Genomic DNA, 17,816 nt, shown 5'->3' on the forward strand with positions numbered 1-17,816 from the left:
TAGGAAGCCATTCAAAGAGCTGAGTCTTCCACTCTAGCACACATCTACTAGCTTGAAAGCTCAGTTGAACTCCAAATAGAGATGCTGGGAATTCTCAAGTGGTATTAGACCAAAGGAATATGAAATCTTCGAAGGAACGCCCAATGCACTTCAGTTCCATAACAGTGCTCTAAACTGTCAAGGGTACCACTAGGCGACAAGTAAGCCTCTTGAGGAAGGGGATATAAATGAGTTGCGCAAGTGCTGTTTATACAATCCACACACAACACATTCTGTCCCCATCTGCCAAAAAAAGCTGTTCAGTTCACTTCTCTCAAGATTGTGGTCCTCGCAGCAATGGAATGTTCTATTTGCATTGGTACACAAATATCTGTCCTTGTGCTTTATGGATTGGACGGGACCTGGAAAGGGTGGGATCAAATGGATCTGAACCTCTACTTCTCTATCATTTGACATGTCCAGTTCCAATCCCTTTTCAAATTTCCCTTGGTTAGCCGGCCATTCACTGCACTGGGAGTGGGGAATTAAGACACCTGTAGAAAGCTACCTAAAGCCTGTTGTGTGCCAGATATGCACTACATCTGCTATTAACTTTAGAATGCAGTCCTTCCTTTGTCGAGAACAAATGTTACCAAATAATTTTGAATATGCATGTAGTTAAATCATATGGAGCGAAAAGGCGGGGAGAGGATTGAAGGGCTGGATTGCATATTTCAGAAATTCTTTTTCAATGCTTTGTGTTGGTTGGAAAATAGATGTATTGGGGACTGAAACATAAAAATAATTCGAAAATTGAGGGACCCAATACATTCAAAATGTTTTCTTTTCAAATGTAGATGGCAATCACGATTTTGGTCTCTGCACTGTGACAGCACTTTGTTTTTCTTAAAATAACTGACCTACTAATCTTATCTGTTTGGAAGTAATACGTTGTTCTGTCATTGCAGGCAGCCTTCTTGGGACAGCGTGGATTAGTCGAGAACGATTTCCTCACTAAAGTTCTCAATGGCATGGCTTTTGCTGGATTTGTGTCTGAAAGGGGACCTCCTTACCGATCATGTGATCTTTTTGATGAGGTACTTTTACAGAATATATACAGTTGACTGGCTATTGAATCCTGTTTTTCACTTTGAATGTAACCTTGTGACCTATGAGAAGCTTGCTTCTAGAAAGATTCATGCATGGTATTTCATCATCCTAGTTATCTTTCTTATCGCAGGATGTTCTCTCCAGCTTTGTGAGGGGGTGGTAGAACGTTGGGCAGCATAAAGAATGAGTGGCTCGAGATTATGCATGGCCAACCCACACGTTTTATTCCCACCCAACCCATGTACCCCTCTTTAGTTTGACCGGCTGTTAGCTGAGTTTGTTCTCCTCCATTGGCCTTATACTTGGTTGGCTGTTTTCCTGCATTGAGGGGCCTGGGCATCTGCCCAGTAGTTATGTGAACTGCTGAGCTTGCCATGATTTAAAAGCTGTCCTGCAGTGCATTTGCCTTTGGTGCTTAGACACAACACACCTATACGTGCAACCGATGCAACACTATTTTTGGGAATACTCGATCAGTGGGCAGTATTAGTGGTCATACATCTATGGAGCCCACGGTGCCGAGGAGTTTCAGGGCTTCATAAGGAACAATAAGCATTACTTTTGGACAACCTCCTTAAAATTGGACATCTTTACTAAAGAAAAGGTTTGGTTTCAAAATGCTATATAATTGCATTTCTTTGGATCACTAATCAAATCCTTGTACCTGAATGTTCTTGTATGCCTTTTAGTCAAAAGCAAAGCAGTAAAGTGAAACGCCAACCATAACAATCAGACATATAGAGCTTGAGTTCCTCAGGAGGTGTACATAATTTAACTGGGGCACCCGGGAAGACACCCGGTTTCTTTCATCAACTGTAGGAGGGTGTAATAGAAGACATTTACCCCTCTTTCTAGAATGCCACTCAATCTGATTGGAGATGGGATAGAATAGTCGGGACGGGGTTTAAAAATTGTAAGGTGATAAAGTAGGCATTACAAGTGCATGCATGATGGTTCTATGAAGTGGATGTCTTAGTTGAATTTGGGGGGGTGCTCTGTTATTCTGCACTTGACACACCTCTAAGTATCCCAGGCTCCTTGTGCCTAGAAACACTGGTGTACAGGCAAGTTATAAATGACTTGTCATATATATCATATCTATGAGACAGAGTATGGCCACCTGTGGGATGTTTTGATGTTGGTAATGATAGCTCAGGAATTTGGCAAACAGCACTTAAGTGTGCTACCTACATGTGTGTGTGAGATCAGGTGTAAACGTTAGACTTGATCATGGGCATTTTGGATTTTTCAAGGGGGATTGAGACGTGGGGGAGGACATGGGAATTGTGGGGGAATGGCTTTATTCCTGATGACAAGCTCATAAACCAATATTTTTGTGGGCCTTCGAACCACTGCTCTCCATAGACTATATATTTCTTTGTTCAATACACCCCACATTCTACTCTTAGTCCTCTTCGGTTTAACTTGTCATAGGGGAGGTAGGAAACCCAAGTTCCCATCAGTTAAGTGCACTTAATTATCAATGCACCATACCTTCTAAAGTCGGTTCTCTTTAGTTCTTGTCAGCACTGTATTTTCAATTCATTTGTTTGGTTAACATGCCACTTCTATTGGTTAACATATTGGGCAGGTGTCAGGGTTAGTGTTCCAGTGGTGTTCACTGCTAGGAGTCTCAGCAGAACAAATCCCCTCAAGTAGTGTTGTCTGGTCTGCTTGCTGCTTCCTTTGACGCACGTTGGGGAGTCTCAGGACTAACACTCCATCAAGGGTGCACTTGTTTGGGGAATGTTCCACTTCACTTCTCACAATATCGAGTCTTAGGGCTACAACTCCCGTCATACATGGCATTTGCCTGGGTCTTGTGCTATTTCATTTATTTCATATGTTTGGGGCTCTGAGGACTAAAACTACCGTCAAGAGTGCAGTTCATTGTACTTAAAAATGTGTAACAGTTTATTGAGAAGCCACCCTCAACACAGGGAGTCCTTTCCCTCCCCACTCAAGTGGTTATTCAACAAACTGTTTACCGGTTCCATTTTAGCCCTATCTTAGACACATATCATGTGTTACGCTCACCTGATATCCCCGGGGGTGTCTGGAAGGCTCTGAGATCTGGAACCCTGGATGCATAGTTGCCCAGTGCTGAATAATATATCTACAATTACAGAAGGGAGGATTTGTGATAACTGTCTCTAATGGGTGAATCTCCCACCTCCCGCTGACCGATTCCCTTCCCGCAGGGTTCTTTTCTCACCTTAGTTATTTGTAGGGTGAGCTATGCGTCCTGCGTTTCTTGTGCAGGGGCGCTTGACATTTGTTGGCGAGCTGCCCGAGTTGCTTCACTGGTGCAGTATGCCTTCCTTGGGCCCAGGCCTGCTGTGACCCCGAATCTGCTGGTAGGAAGGTAGGTTTGTTAATTGTAAGTCTTTGTTCTGTTTATGGTGGGAGTTCGTTAATGCATTTATCGCCTTCTTTTCAGGTGCAAAGGTCTTGATGCTGGCGTGCCGGATGGAGAGGCACGTTTCTAGGTAAGAGAATACGCGAAGCGCAGCGCCTTTATTGTCTTTTAAAGCTAACCTGTGTTTTCTTCTTCTTCTCCTCACAGGCCACTGTGGTGCTGCAAGTGGATGAGAGCACGATGAAAAACAGGCCCCCGGAATCCGTTAAGGTAAGTACAGCGATGTGCGGTTGTTTAATATTGAAAGCGAACCTGAATATGTCTATTTTCCTTTGCTGCTGTGGTGCTCCGAAGGAAGCGTGGCGTAGTGCGATGGAATTCAGGTAAGACTGATGGAATTCGATGTTATGGAAGCGCGCGTTCTAATATTGTTTTTCCCTTTCTCGTTATTGCAGGTCGCAATGTTTGAACAGCAGCTGTGGTTGCGGTTCGCCAGAAGTCCTTAAGCTAGTACTTACAGATGAGTGATCTTCTTCTCTCGGTTTCCACAGATTGCAGCCCAGTTGAGATGCTGAGTGCTGCATGGTGTTTTCTCAGGTAAAACAGAATAATCTTTTTCTTGCAGGATTACAGGAAGATGCTGAAGACCAGGAGCTGGACACTGTGAGCGTCACGCTGCTGGTTGCAGAATAACACGAAGCGTGTTCTGCAGTCAGGGTGTGGTTTATACAGCCCAGGTAAAGTACTCCCAGGGAAAGTAGTTCCAGGCCTGCCACACCCAAAACACTAGACCGCATGGCTTGGTCCTTAGAACTAGACTGTGTGGGTGCTTCCATGTTGGATTTAATGGCCCATGTACATAATTGGGACCTGGTTTGAACAGCCCTTCCTTCCTACATATGGGCCTGGTGCCAAAGGCGCCAAGACTGGCTGCAGAAGCCCTTTTGCAGTGGTTTTAAGGCCCTCAGGGTTCTGGTGGGAGCCTGCTTGTGGCACAACTTATGCCCCCTCACAGTGGTCATGACATCATGGCCCTTGGATTCCTCTCCCCTGAGTTAACCATGAGCCAAGAACCAGGCCGGTGTACAGGAAATGTATTGGTATTTCTTTAAATAAACGGCAATAGAAATTAGCATGAAAATATCAAAAACTCCACTTTATCCGTGGCACAACATAATCAACTTCGCTCAGCATAAATAAATCACACAAGTGAGTTATAAAGAACACAGACACAATTCTTCCCTTTCTGTAAATCTCACTTCCAAAAATAATTACACTGATCAATTATATAATTTCACCCCAAACCTTTGGTTTAAAATAAACACAGGGTGATTAATCGCTTTGTTTTTCAGACCCCCCACCCCCATTGCTTTGGTTTATTTTGGGAAGACAGACAAACATTTGAATGCTTTGGAGAATTTTGGATTTCAGACCCCCCTTACCCGAAAGGCCTCTGTTGGGGAAGCTGGAACAAAGAAACCCTGCTACCCTAAAGAAGTCTGGGTCAGCTGGACAACAAGAATTACCCATTTAAATTATAGGCTATAGTTTTCAGTGCACACTGGGAAGTGAGCTCTAATTTCAGATTTTAACAAAATTCACCCCGTAGTGTTCTGCCAAATGGGGAATTAATTAAATTAATATTTTTCGTTACATAGGCTAAGGATCTACAGAGTCTTGCCACCCCACACACTATAAAGGGAAAGGATTCAAGACAAGCAGACTCCCACCACCTTTTAGTTGTCCACGGCCTAGTTCTACTTACATAGCAATCCTCTGTTTAAGGTTCAGGAAAGCCAGTGGCATCTCAGGACACTCTGGAAAGATAGGGCAGGGGTCTGGTCACTCCACTCTAAAAGATGGCCTCCCGCTCTCCACCACAGGACCCAGTCACCTTCGAGGCCTTCCTGGAAATGGACAGCTCCACCCAGATGCACTCTCAGCAATCTCCTCTGGTGTCTCCTTACAGCCCTGCCATTCTCCTTTTTAAGTCGCCCCATTTTTTTGTGTCCGTCCTAGTGCAGTCCCCCGTATATAGCAGAAATGACATCACCAATTTTACAATCTTGGGCAAGTACCCTGCAATAATCCCTGCCACTGGGATTGGACAGTTACCCCTCTCTCTCTCCTCCCAACCCTGCCTTCAAGTCACGATTGGTTTATGGGACTGCAGCAACATATGGCAATTGCTATTTGTCATCCTTTGTTCTCCTTTAAACGTTTTTGCAAAAATTATTTATGTATCACAAATTCATAATTTTACTAGCAACTTCCATACTAAACACAGTTTCTGTTTTAGCTGATCATGGAGAATTAGATAAGCCGACTGACAAATGTATACGATGTAGCATGGCCATGTGGCATATTTCTGCCGTTTCCATAAAAAGTACAACAGTAATGAATATGTAAGTTATTAAGCATATCCCTAATTTCATTTTCCATCTGCTCACCAACTCACATTTGAAACCTGTTCAGACCAGCCAGAAACCTAGTCTAACTAGCCATTACAGTTCCCAGAGTCACAGGAAGATGCATTTTATATCCCCCAAATCGCCTGGAAATTCAATAAAAAATTGTACGAAAATGAAATCAATAACAGTATGGCTACTGCGACATAGGCTTAAAGGATAATAGTCCTTTTGAATTAATTGTGAATGTTCATGTTCAGCAAATGGGAGGTCTGCTTCATCCAGCACAGCCAGCTCGCTCCCAGGGCCTGCCTGTGAGTCTCTTTGAAGTTGGTAGTTTGCTCTTTGAAGTAGGTACCTCCATTCTTCACACCTTTTAGTCATGCTCCAGCCAAGGGGAACCTATCCTGCAATAACTGCCTTCAGAGTCAGCAAGTCTGGGGAACACTGGGCTTTCAACACTTTCAGCAGGAAATTCTATTGTGGGTGGTCATTAGATGGGAGATGTGACATCCAGGCTGAGAGTGGGAGTTTTCCTTTGCGAAGTTTTGACCATTGCCAGAAAATGGTTTTCCATGAAGACAAAGTGGCTCTTTAAATGTCACAGGAGTTATGTAGGTGAAACATAATATACATTGCTCTTTGTCAACTCACACATCATGTTTTGTTTTCCTGAAATTTTTCTGTGCGCAGTAATCATTTTTTCAGTTTTATTTTTTTTAAACTGTTTTTATTTGCACACACATGTGCAGGCTGTTTTTGTTTTCAATGTTTAAAAATCCTGTTTTCCATGTGACCGGGATCTTTGATTCCTCCTTCTTTTGTACATTAAAATGGTGCTTGTCTATTGGTAATGACAGGTAGCCCCCTTTCCACCTGGCTCTTTAGCTTTACTTGAAAAACAAAAGCCATGCCGTTTTTGTTTGTGTTTAAATGCCTGCCTTTCATGTGAAAAGGACTTGTGTTTGGGGCCTTTAAATGCACCCCACCAATGTGAATATTAGCTTGTCACATCTAGACAGGATTGTAATTATTCGCGTATGTCACATCTAGACAGAAATGTGAATATTAGCTGGTGTCACATCTAGACAGGAATGCGAACATCTAGCTTGCATCGCACCAAGATAGTGATGTCTATAACTAACCCTACTAATAGAAAACTCACCCCTCTGCATACACCTATCAAACTCTGAACTAAACACAACCATACATTCAAAGCACAACAAACCTCACACACTTCACCACACTGCAACACAAAACAAACCACACATATCCCCGCACAACAGCACACCAACCGAAAAATACACCTAAGCTCAGCGAATGGTGCAAACCAAACTGAAGCTGCCAACAGCACATCACCACTCTCTTCCTCTTTCTCCCGCTATGTCCTACAAACTTACCCTACCCCCTTGCCTCTCAGAGCCACCAGAGTGCCATGGGACCACTCCTGTGGTGACAGCGGGTGGTATAAATACTCTTTGACATTTAACATTAAAAGGCCTAAAAAAGATGGGGAGAATAAAAACTGGTTCACACCGTATGTCGGCTTTCTCTCACCGCCATCTGATGCAGTTGTCCCCATAACCTTCTCTCCCTCTTGCAATCTTTCTCTTTATTGTCTAGGCTCGCATGGGAAAGCTGGTAACTAAAAGGGAAAAAAAAATTCCTCTAGGGCTAGGCTCCATGCCCAAGACAACTTCAGCACAGAATAGAACATGAGGAACGGATGGAGTTCCTCAATTGGAGGAATTCACCTTGCCTTACATTAAGGCCATAAAGGCAAATGCTGCTATTACATTCCAAGTAATACTGCAATATCCTGAGCGTGAATTCCTGAGTTAACCATGCAGTCATTCTTCTGTAGAGGGTAATGGACGTATGGGACATAAGGTTCACTGGAGCTGGTGAAGCCATGTGGAATGTGAGGGTAATAAGTCGAGTAGATGACTTTTTATATGGAATTTCACCTATCTGGGCAGGGCACTTTAAGTGAACCTTGTGTGAAAGACAACATTCTCTTGTGATGAGATAGAATTGCATGTCATCCATGCTCAGGCTGCTAAGTGATGTTTTCTCCCAGTAAAATCCCAACAGCCTTCGAAGCATCGTCACTAGGTTTGCATGGTATAGTCTGTACTGCCGGTCAAATCTTTTTTTATGGGTAGTATTTCAAATTGTTTCTTAAAACGATGGGGAATGTTGCTTGCCACAACTGTAATGAATGTTCCAGAATCTTCGGCTTCCTCGAGAATAATTGGCATACGGTTGGATGCTTGTTGAAGTAGGGACTTCGAAAAATAGTTCTTTGATGCAAACTGTACAAGACTCTTCTGAGATCTAGAAATGTTGTGCTGGGGCTGTGTGCGTGTTGGGGGCCGGAGACCGACAGCTTTGTGTTTGAGGTAGGCCATAATATACACACAACATGCTCTTACTTACACTTGTAGCTTCTTTCTAGTTATTGCTGTGAGCAAATTAACACTGGCCTAAGGTAACGCCTGGATATGGTTCAGGAGGCGATTAGTGTACCTTGAAAGGATTATAATATTTTGCCCTATATTTGTTTATTTAAAATACCATTTCTAGCCACGCCAAATATTTGGAATTATCGTTGTGGCTGATGTGCACTAGAAAACAAATATTTCCCTGGTGATCCGAACATGGTTTGCCTTGTACAACCAAACAAGCGACAAACTGTCAGTATTTAACGATTCCCATTGAAACATCAAGTTATTTGTTTTCATTACGTCACTTGTGATTGGCTTTTTTTCTTTTTTTTACTACTTTATCGATTTGCAGAGCCCCTGGGGACCTTGTGTCATAGTTTGTTGGTCCTATGGAATCTTCAGTGGGTGGAATGTTTGTGTGGGTGTGGAGTCTTGAGTGTAGAGGTTCTGGGAGTGGCATTTGGAGATGGAGAGTGAGCTGGGTGGATGGCCCAGTGTCTATACTTCAATTATACTATTGAACTTACTTGTACTATTGGTCTGTATAAACTAATAACAAGTTACCTGGTTCCTGTGTGCTGCGTGGTGGAAGGACCCCAATCACGTTATATCACTGGCGACGAGGGTGGGATTTCCAGCACCAGGAGCTGCTGTGGAGGAGCAGCGGACGGAAGACACTGCCACCAGACGTTCCTATCCAGCAGGGTACCTCGCAGGCCGGGAGGTGTGAGGAGGCGCACTCAGGGGGACAACTTTTGCAGAAGAGGGCTCTGGAGGAAAGTGTCCTGGTTTCATAGGACACGGCTGGAGCTGGAACAGTGGTGGAGCGGGGTGGTACGGCAACTGTTTATCCTGTCGGTGCTGGTGTTGGTGGCGAGGCAGAGCCCCGGAGGGTGAGTCCGGAGCTTGAGGACACGTCGAGTGTTAGAGCAGCTGCAGGCCGGGTGGCGCAGCCACCGGTGCCTCTCGGGAGCAGAGCAGTGCTGGAGACTGCAGGGAGGCAGAGGTAGCGTCGACTGAGTCCTGGTTCGAGAGGTGCCGGAGTGAAGTACTGCTCCATGGTGTTCTCTTGGGCGAGTGGTGCCTGTGCCTGCAGGGAGACGCAGGTAGCCTCAGCGGCAGGGAGGCGGAGGTAGCCTCGGAGGAGTGCTGGTTCATGAGTGCTGTTGGGCGAGTGGTGTCGGAGCATGCAGGGAGGTAGAGGTAGTCTCCAATCCTACAGGGAGACAAAGGTAGCCTCAAAGGAGTTCAGGGCCGAATGGCGCTGTGACGGGACTGGTGATTGCAAGGGAGGAAGAGGTAGCCTCGGTGGAGGCTTGTGCCGAGTGGGGCTGCAACAGGCTGGATTCCCAGCTATTTACATCAGTGGAGCAGCAGCATTTCTTGAGTGTTTTTGTGCCGGGCGGCGCTGAGAGGAGCATATCGTCACGCAAGGGGGCACGGCAGGACTTGGTGATGCGTGGCGCAAGTTCTGGGGACAGAGGTTGTTGCTGTCAGAGGCAGGAAAAAGTGCTGTTGACGTTGGTGGCATCCCAGCCAGAGACGTCTTTATGGGAGGGCAAAAGGGGCACTTGCCCAGGGCCCCCACCTCGGAGGGGGTCCCCAAAAAGGATGCCTGATCTGAAGAAGATCACATTGTTAACCAGTCTTAAATAGCACACATCAGGATATTTTATGGGGTGCTGCTGAGTCCTTAAACCCATTGCCTTTCCGTTTTGACAAGTACATTCTGCCTTGATCAATTCATCATATATTGCTTTCTGTGTTCACTGTGGTATACATAGTTTTTCTGTTCCTTGTGGCACAGCTCTGTAGCATTATTTCCTTCCTGTGGGAATTATGTTGATCATGTGCAATAGGCAACAGTGAAATGCATATTGATAAATTGAGTGTGACAATGGTTCAGATGTTAGTTCAGTGTGTGAAGCACCCATTGCAGAGATATGTGTTCATATGCAAAATTAGAATATCATATTCCAGCAAGGCTGGCTGAGCCTTTCCTATGTCTGAAGTTTATAAAACTGCCTGCATGTGTACTTGGTTTTGCAGAACATCATCTGCTGGCATCAGCAATGTACCTGTACCAGATAGGGAATGCTATAAAAACTAACTTGTCATCCGTATGGTGAAGGTTTAGAAATTGGTTTGTTCAGATAAGGTGTTGTAAAACCTAGGCAATCGCCTCCAACGATGGCATAAACTGTTAGTCCAAGAGGTGAATAAGTATCCAAATTCAAGACTATGGAACAAAAGCGTTCATGCTTGTATCCTGGCTTTGCCAATACAGTGATCCTGGTCAAATCATCGAATAGATCCTACATTTCTTTGCTGTCTTCTGTGAGGTTTGCCTTCTTGCATGCTTCTGGCATCGTTTAGCCCATTCTTGATCTTTCTTCTTATGTAGACCATTTGAGTGGAAGGGGTGGTAGACTGAAGAGTGCGGACCAGATGTTGCAGGCCATAGGCAAGCATATTTCAAGGTCTGCTTGTTTGACACAAAAAACGGTTAGCTTTTTGGTAAAAGTCAAAAGTTTTTATGCACGTTTATAAATAAAAATGTCACAAGCCATTGTTTTGGAAGTATTTAAAGCTTTAAAATACAAAAGACAAACCCAGATTACAGTTGTTAAATCACATCGATTGGTATGCTGGTACTTATATACTTCCCTTGATGATGGAGAGAATGAAGCTAGAACCATTCCCATTTTGCATAGAACCTTTCTATAATATTTTGTTAAAAAAGGTCATGTTTGGTAATGAGATTTGTGTACATTGCAAGTCCATTTTTATAAAATGAGATTCTTTTCCAGTTCTTACCATTAACTAAAACAAAGTGTTCAAATGCAGAAATTGCAGTGTTGGCACAAATCCCAGCTTCACCCCTTCAGCCCTTAACCAATGTGTGATCCTGGGCATCTCATTTAATCATATATTACCAGTCCCTAAACCTTTCAAAATTGTCAGCCCTTCAGAATGATTTCCTTCTCATGGTATGATCTTCATAAAATACTTATTTATGGTTTCACTGGCTATAGGGTTGCTTTCACTTTAATAGTGAGCATATTCATATCCACACTACAGGCATTTGTTCCTTTGATATCTAATGGCAACACTATTTGAAAACCATATCCCACTTCTAATCTCAATCTGTCTGAATAAAGACACCTTTCTGGTAGCTTCTAATCTGCATCCACTATCCATGCTACCGTATGTGTAGCGTTCTCCTTCCTTCCAATTGGTCTCCTCTGTCCATGCATGAGCACTTTTGCATTCTGTGAGGCAGCTAATGTGAGTTCTATGTCTATTATGGGTGACATGTACCTTTTACATATGGTCCTGCATTAATACTACAGGTTGCACACCTTCTTGGATGTTATTGATAACAATTATCCTGTATGCACTAGACCAGTAACCTATTTGTAGACTGCTAATGTTGGTCTTCAAATGCTACTTGTTTATCATTCTGATTAGAGCAAGAATGAAGAAGGTAAGGGGACTTAAAGGGAGTAAACGTGCTTATTATGCAGCGAGACAGCATATCAACCTATAGGTTGTGAGCGCAACGGGTCGGGGTGGGCGGTGCAACCATTATTCTTGATCCCTTAATTTGTTTGGTTTGGTGGAGGGGGGCCCCAAAGATGTTTGTGCCCAGGGCCCCAAAAGTGCTTACGATGGCCCTGGTCCCAGCGTGACCGATTGGAGTGCAACGCTGGGTTGGTGTGCAGCGTGTGTTCCGAGGACGTTGTGGAACGCACACATGAGAATGGTAGAGTGACGACGGCACTGGGGACAGTCAAAGGGGAACAAAATGAATATTTTCCTCTTGGTTCTTGCCGGATCGGGGAGCTGGAGGCAGGTGCAGCAACTGCAGAACTACTAGGAGCGGCCTCAAGTGTGTTAGGAAGAGCATCAGTGGGGGCGGTAGCCGCGGCCACGGTAGAGTCTGCAGCAGTCGCGGCAATGTCTCAGGTTGTGGAGGAAGAGGTTAGGGGCTCAGCTGGTGCAAGGAAGAAGCCTGTGGATTTGGGGGACGGAACTTGGAAAAAGAAGGCGTTATATCACTGAGGAAATTTTGTGCTCCATCTGCTCTGTGAGGGAGGTGGTTGGAGAGGAGTTTTGTGGTGGGTGCAGGGGTTTGGGGAGGCCGGTGATTTTGTTGTTGTGTTGTTAAGTGTGGTGGCCTCTGGGTAGTTCTTATGTTAGGGTGGATATATAGGGGTGGTCATGGGTTGATGTTGTTTTGAGTCGGAAGTTTGAGTGTGAGTGTACGTGTGGTGGCCCGGGTACCCCTTTTATTGCCTGTAATGTTGTGTTTGGTCATTGATGTCATACATGGCTTGTATGTGCTTTAAATTGCAATTTCCTTTTAGGGGTAATCTGAACTTGAGGTTGTTGGGTCACTAGTGGTTAGTCTGTGTTGGTTCAAGGCATTCCATGCATCCCTTTGGGACTGGATGCTATTTGGACATGTGGGTGCGGGGAGTGTATACATTCTATGTACATGTAAAGTGTTTCTTTACAGGTGGCAAGTTTGTACATGCAGGTGGAGCGGTTGGGATATGACAAGTGTCTTTGGGTATTCATGCATTTATACATGTTTACCTGTATTATATATGTATTTGTTTGTTAGTGTGGTTTGTGAATGTTTCCACTGGGGATGGTGGTGCAGTAAGGTTCATGTTGTTATTGTTGAGGTGCATGCATGCTGTGCAGCCGGTAGTTCTGGTGTGTGTGTATGTCGTATGTGGGTGGTGTTGATTCAGTGGGGCTTGTGGTTACAGCCGGTTGGTTGCTGTTGGTGACAGCAGGTTAGGGGTTGTCTGTTACAGCCAGGTTATGACCGTCGGTAAGATGCTGTTAGTTGCAGCAGGTTAGGGGCTGTTGGGTACAGCCAGTTGGTTGCTGTTGGTCAGAGCAGGTTAGGGACTGTTTGGTACAGCCAGTCGGTTGCTGTTGGTTACAGCAGGTAAGGGGCTGCTGGGTACCGCCAGGTTATGACTGTCGGTTACAGTCTGTCGGATGCGGTTAGTGCAGCATGTTAGGGGCTGTTTGGTATAGCCAGGTTATGACAGTCAGTTACAGCAGGTTGTGGGCCGTGGGTACCGCCAGGTGCATGCCATGCATGGAGGTGCAGGGAAATGTGCAGTGCATGGGGGTGCACGGTACAGTTGTGGTTTGGTATTGGGCCAGGCGAGGTGCGTGGGTCTCTTTGGGTTTGGTCAGTTATGCCCGCGATTGTGTTGGTATTGTGCATACATGAGGTGTGTGAGCGGGATTCTGGTGAGTGTAGGTTGTGTGTGTAGTTGTGTAGTTGGCTCTGTTGGTTACAGCCAGGTGCATGGAAGTGGTGGTTCGGGTCAGTGTATGTTTTGTTGGTTCAATGGGGGGCTGTTTGGTTGCAGCCAGGCGCATGGAGGTGCGTGGTAGTGTTGGTATGGTTTAACTCTTTGGCTATAGTTGTGTTGGTATGGGGCCATGTGAGGCACGTGGTAGTCGTGGGCTATTGGTCAATTGTGGGTCATGGGTACGGTGCTGTTGGTATTGATATTGTCATGATCCCTGTCCCTAGCCTGCTTAGGCAAAACACTGGAGCCAGGCCACGATCCCCCACATGGTCCTTAAAGGCCTCCCCATCTTATCTGAGACCCATTTGGAGTCAGACCTGGCGCCTGTGGACTTGGTAATGCATTTTGGGCAATATGGGTGCCCCCACATAACTCAGTTCCATGAACAGAGCTATGCGGTCTAGCTTTTTGGGTGTGGTTTGACCTAGGGATAACTGGGATACCTGGAGGATATATAAACCACGCCCGGGCAGAGAAACACGCTTTGCATTACTCTGTGCCTGCAGCGTGACACTCACCGTGTTCGGAACGGTCTCCTGAAGGCCTTCGCCTTTCCTCCGCATCCCGCGTACCTGAAAGAACAAGAACAGCATTAACATCACACTTAACTTTGAGGAAAATCCTGCTTCTATCCATCGCTCCTCCGGTCCTGTGGACAGCATTTCGACGGTGTCTTCTCCATCTCAGAACGCCGCACCCTGGGAAGAAAAGAATGAAGAGAGAAGACATTAGTAAGCATGCTTGTATCACTGATTCTTCTAAAACAGCAAGAAGAGTCAAACGCTGAACTGAACTTGAGCCGCTCATGGTAACTTCAGCTCCGGAGCACGCCATCGACCTACAAAGGGAAAAGACAACACAGGTTACCACATAAAGGACAAGAAGGCGCCACACATTGCGCTTTACTCACCGCACCATATCTCTCAGCCGGCGACCATACTAGGACATTGCAGGGCCTGCAAGGGACAAAGACATAGGTCAGCACAAGAAAAAGCGAACAGCGCCGCGCATCGAGCTTTCACTCACCGCTAGTGCTCGGCTTCCCTAAGCCGCACGAAACCATCACCGACCCCCTCCAACACCTAAGTGAGAAGAGAAGACATTATTAAGGGGCAAGAGACAAGAAAAGGACAGTTCACCAAGAATCAACAAACCTACCTTGTCAGGCTGGAGTTACAAGCCCAGACGCATTGGTCCCTCACCAGTGAAGCAACTAGGTCACGTAACACCCACATCTACCAACGCACCCCTGCACCGAAGAGCAGGATGGAGAGCACACGACACATAAAAACAAGGTAAGGATGGGACATATGGGAAGGTTGGTCCTCAAGGGAAGTGGGGGTCAAGCAACCAGAGACAAAGTTAAAATCTGGAAATCCTGTATTTCAGGCCCAGTCCCCAGTCGAACAGATTCCAGGGAAGGGTTCAAGATTGTGAGTGGTCCAGAGAGGGTGAGTGGCATCCCTGAGGATATCAGGTGAGCGTTACAGATATTTGTTCATGTGAGGTGCATGAGGTGGCTCTGGTGCGGGTAGGGGATGTGTTGTGGCTGTGTAGCAGGTTCATTGGGACTGTGGGTTCAGCTGGGTGCCGTGGCAGTGAGGGTATTTTTCAACTGTTTAGTTACAGTCGTTTAGTTGCTGTTCGTTGCAGCAGGTTGGGGGGGCTGTTGGATACAGCCAGTCGGTTGCAGTTGGTGACAGCAGGTTAGGGGCTGTTGGTAACAGCCAGGATGGTGACTGTCGTTTACGGTTGGTCGGTTCCTGTTGGTGACAGCAGGTTTGGGGTTGGTTGGTTGCTTTTGGTTACAGCAGGTTGGGGGCTGTCGGGTACAGCGAGGGTACAGTTGTGGTTTGGCGTTGGGCCATGCAAGGTGAATGGATGAGGGATATGTGGTAGCGTTGATATTGTTCCACTTTTAGGGGGTACTGTTGTGGTTTGTATTGTGCCATGTGTGTTACGTGGGGTTGTGAGGAGGTATCACCTGGTGGATGGTAGTGTAGGGAGTGTGTGACTGTTGGGGTATGCAAGGTGCATGGTATTTTCTTGGCTTAGTTTTTTATCCATTTGACGTGCTTTAATGAGTTCCAAGCAGCCGTGTAGCTCGGGCGGAGTGATCTGTTTTAGAGAGGAGACGCCTGCCCCCACAAAGCCATTTTGGCCACCATTACAGCATTTGTGTTCTGTGCAGGGGCTGCGATCTGATCGAGGCTGGCGCCTGGCGGGGGTCACCTGCCTTTACAAAGGCATTTTCTGGAAATGTTAGGCTGTAGAATAATGAAGATTGCCCATGCTGATTGCACTGGTCAGTCTTGATTCTGTGAAACACAAGGAGGCAAGTATTATGTCTTTCTTTCTTTATTGCCACCAATACAGCATTTTAAAATTTAAAACATTTAAACCAACATATTTTTCTGTTTGAGGTAGCAAAAAGAAAACTTCCATTTTAAAGGTTTAACATTAGTCCCTGAGGCTCAGAACTGCCTAAAACTGCAGATCCCATGAGCCTCTCTGTAGTCCAGAGGCTGTATACTCTCTACCTATCTGGTGCCTGCTTCCCCTAGAAGAGTCTCCAACCCTGGGTTCTTTTCTCTTTCTTGACTGCAACACAATCCAATGTCAACTCTCAACGAACCAAACTCCTAAAATCCACTGGAAGACAACTCCAATCCCTCGTCTTTCACAAGCCTATGGTCCAACGGGACAACTTGCTTCGCCATCGCATGCCGCTGCTGTCATTTTTAAGCCGGCTTCTGCTCATCTCGTAGGAGAGATGGATGCATCATGAGGGTGGGAATGTGAATTCTCGTCACAAAGCAGAGATACAGATCAAACACATACTGTAATAATTTACTCGCTCGCATTCAGCTCGTTGGGATATAATGCTTGCCTCCTTGTCTTTAATGGAATCAAGACTGACCAGTGCAATCAGCATGGGCAATCTTCATTCTATTGCAAGACGGAGGCGAGCATTATGCTTCTTCAAAGCTCACCACCACTCTTAGTCATGTCTGACATAGGTTTAAAATAGAATGTTTTAAAGGTGGATTCTGAGGACCTATCGGCTGCTTTCATTATATCTTGCAGGGACACTCCAGCCGAAACGCTCTAGAAGCCATCGCGCCCCGCACAGAATGCGCGCCAAACACGTTTAGATCTATGCCTGCCCATTGCATCACTTCTCTCACCCATCTGGCTATTGTCGCCGTAGCTATCGCGTGATAGGGCTTCTTACGCGCAATCAGCAACTGAGTAACGCCTGGCGGCCTAATATGCGATGTCGCTGCCTCATAGTCCTTGATGCACTGCGCCACGCTCAGTTTTCTATCGTTTGGGAAGTATGGGTGAGAAATTACTCTGTACTATGGTAAATGCTACTCCCTCCTGGTACAAGATCTTCCTGTCTATCTCCAGGGCTTTCACATCCGAAACCCTTCGACACGCTGTCAAAGCAACATTGCTAACTTGCCCGAGAGCTGCGATTGAGAAAGGCACTTGTTCTCTGGCCATCTCATAAACCATTTCAGAACGTAGTGTACGTCCCATAGGCTTGCGTACTTGGGCTTGGGATGACTTCTCCATTTGATCCCTCTAAGTAGCCTGTGAACTGCTAGATGCTCTCCTACTGGATTACCCTCCACCTTGTCATGGCCTGAGGACAAAGCAGATCTATATGCTCCCAGAGTTCTAAAGGCGCCTCCCTCTTGGAACTTAGCCGCTAGGAAATTAAGAATGTGCACTACAGGTGCCAGAACGGGATCCAATTGCTGGTCTGCACACCAACTCGCCCATGCTGAACTATAGCTCCTAATTGTGGAAGGCGCCCAGGAGTCTCTGATACAATCTACAGCGAGCTGCAAAATGCCTGGCAGTTCCCATCTCTTCCTGAAATTATGCAAGCAAGTAGGCGTAGGGTGCCCGCCTCCACTAGAGGGTGAACTTGGCCGGATGGGTTGAGGAGGAGGTCCGGATGATGCAGGACTATCCTCGGAAAATCTGAGGAAATGTCCATCGCTACTGGAAACCAGGGCTGGGATTTCCAGAGTGGGACCACTAACACTAACGCCGCCTGCTCCCTGCAAGCTTTCGCTAGAGTCCTCATGATCATGATGAATGGCGGGAACGCGTAGTGCACTGCTCCCGCCCAAGACTGGAGAAACGCATCTGT

At 46.0% G+C, this 17,816-nt stretch overlaps 1 protein-coding gene across 4 annotated transcripts in view; it reads left to right on the forward strand.

Moving 5' to 3' along the window:
• Positions 1 to 17,816, forward strand: part of SBF2 (SET binding factor 2) — a 2,983,421-nt gene that overhangs the window by 1,454,852 nt on the left and 1,510,753 nt on the right. For all 4 annotated transcript variants that reach the window (XM_069623660.1, XM_069623661.1, XM_069623662.1 and 1 more), the window contains exon 12: positions 948 to 1,076. In XM_069623660.1, coding sequence (XP_069479761.1) covers positions 948 to 1,076 — 129 coding nt within the window. The remainder of the gene's footprint in view (positions 1 to 947; positions 1,077 to 17,816) is intronic.

The sequence above is a fragment of the Ambystoma mexicanum genome, chromosome 11 (genome assembly GCF_040938575.1).
Source record: "Ambystoma mexicanum isolate Mex_15411 chromosome 11, UKY_AmexF1_1, whole genome shotgun sequence".
NCBI classification, from domain to species: Eukaryota; Metazoa; Chordata; class Amphibia; order Caudata; family Ambystomatidae; genus Ambystoma; species Ambystoma mexicanum.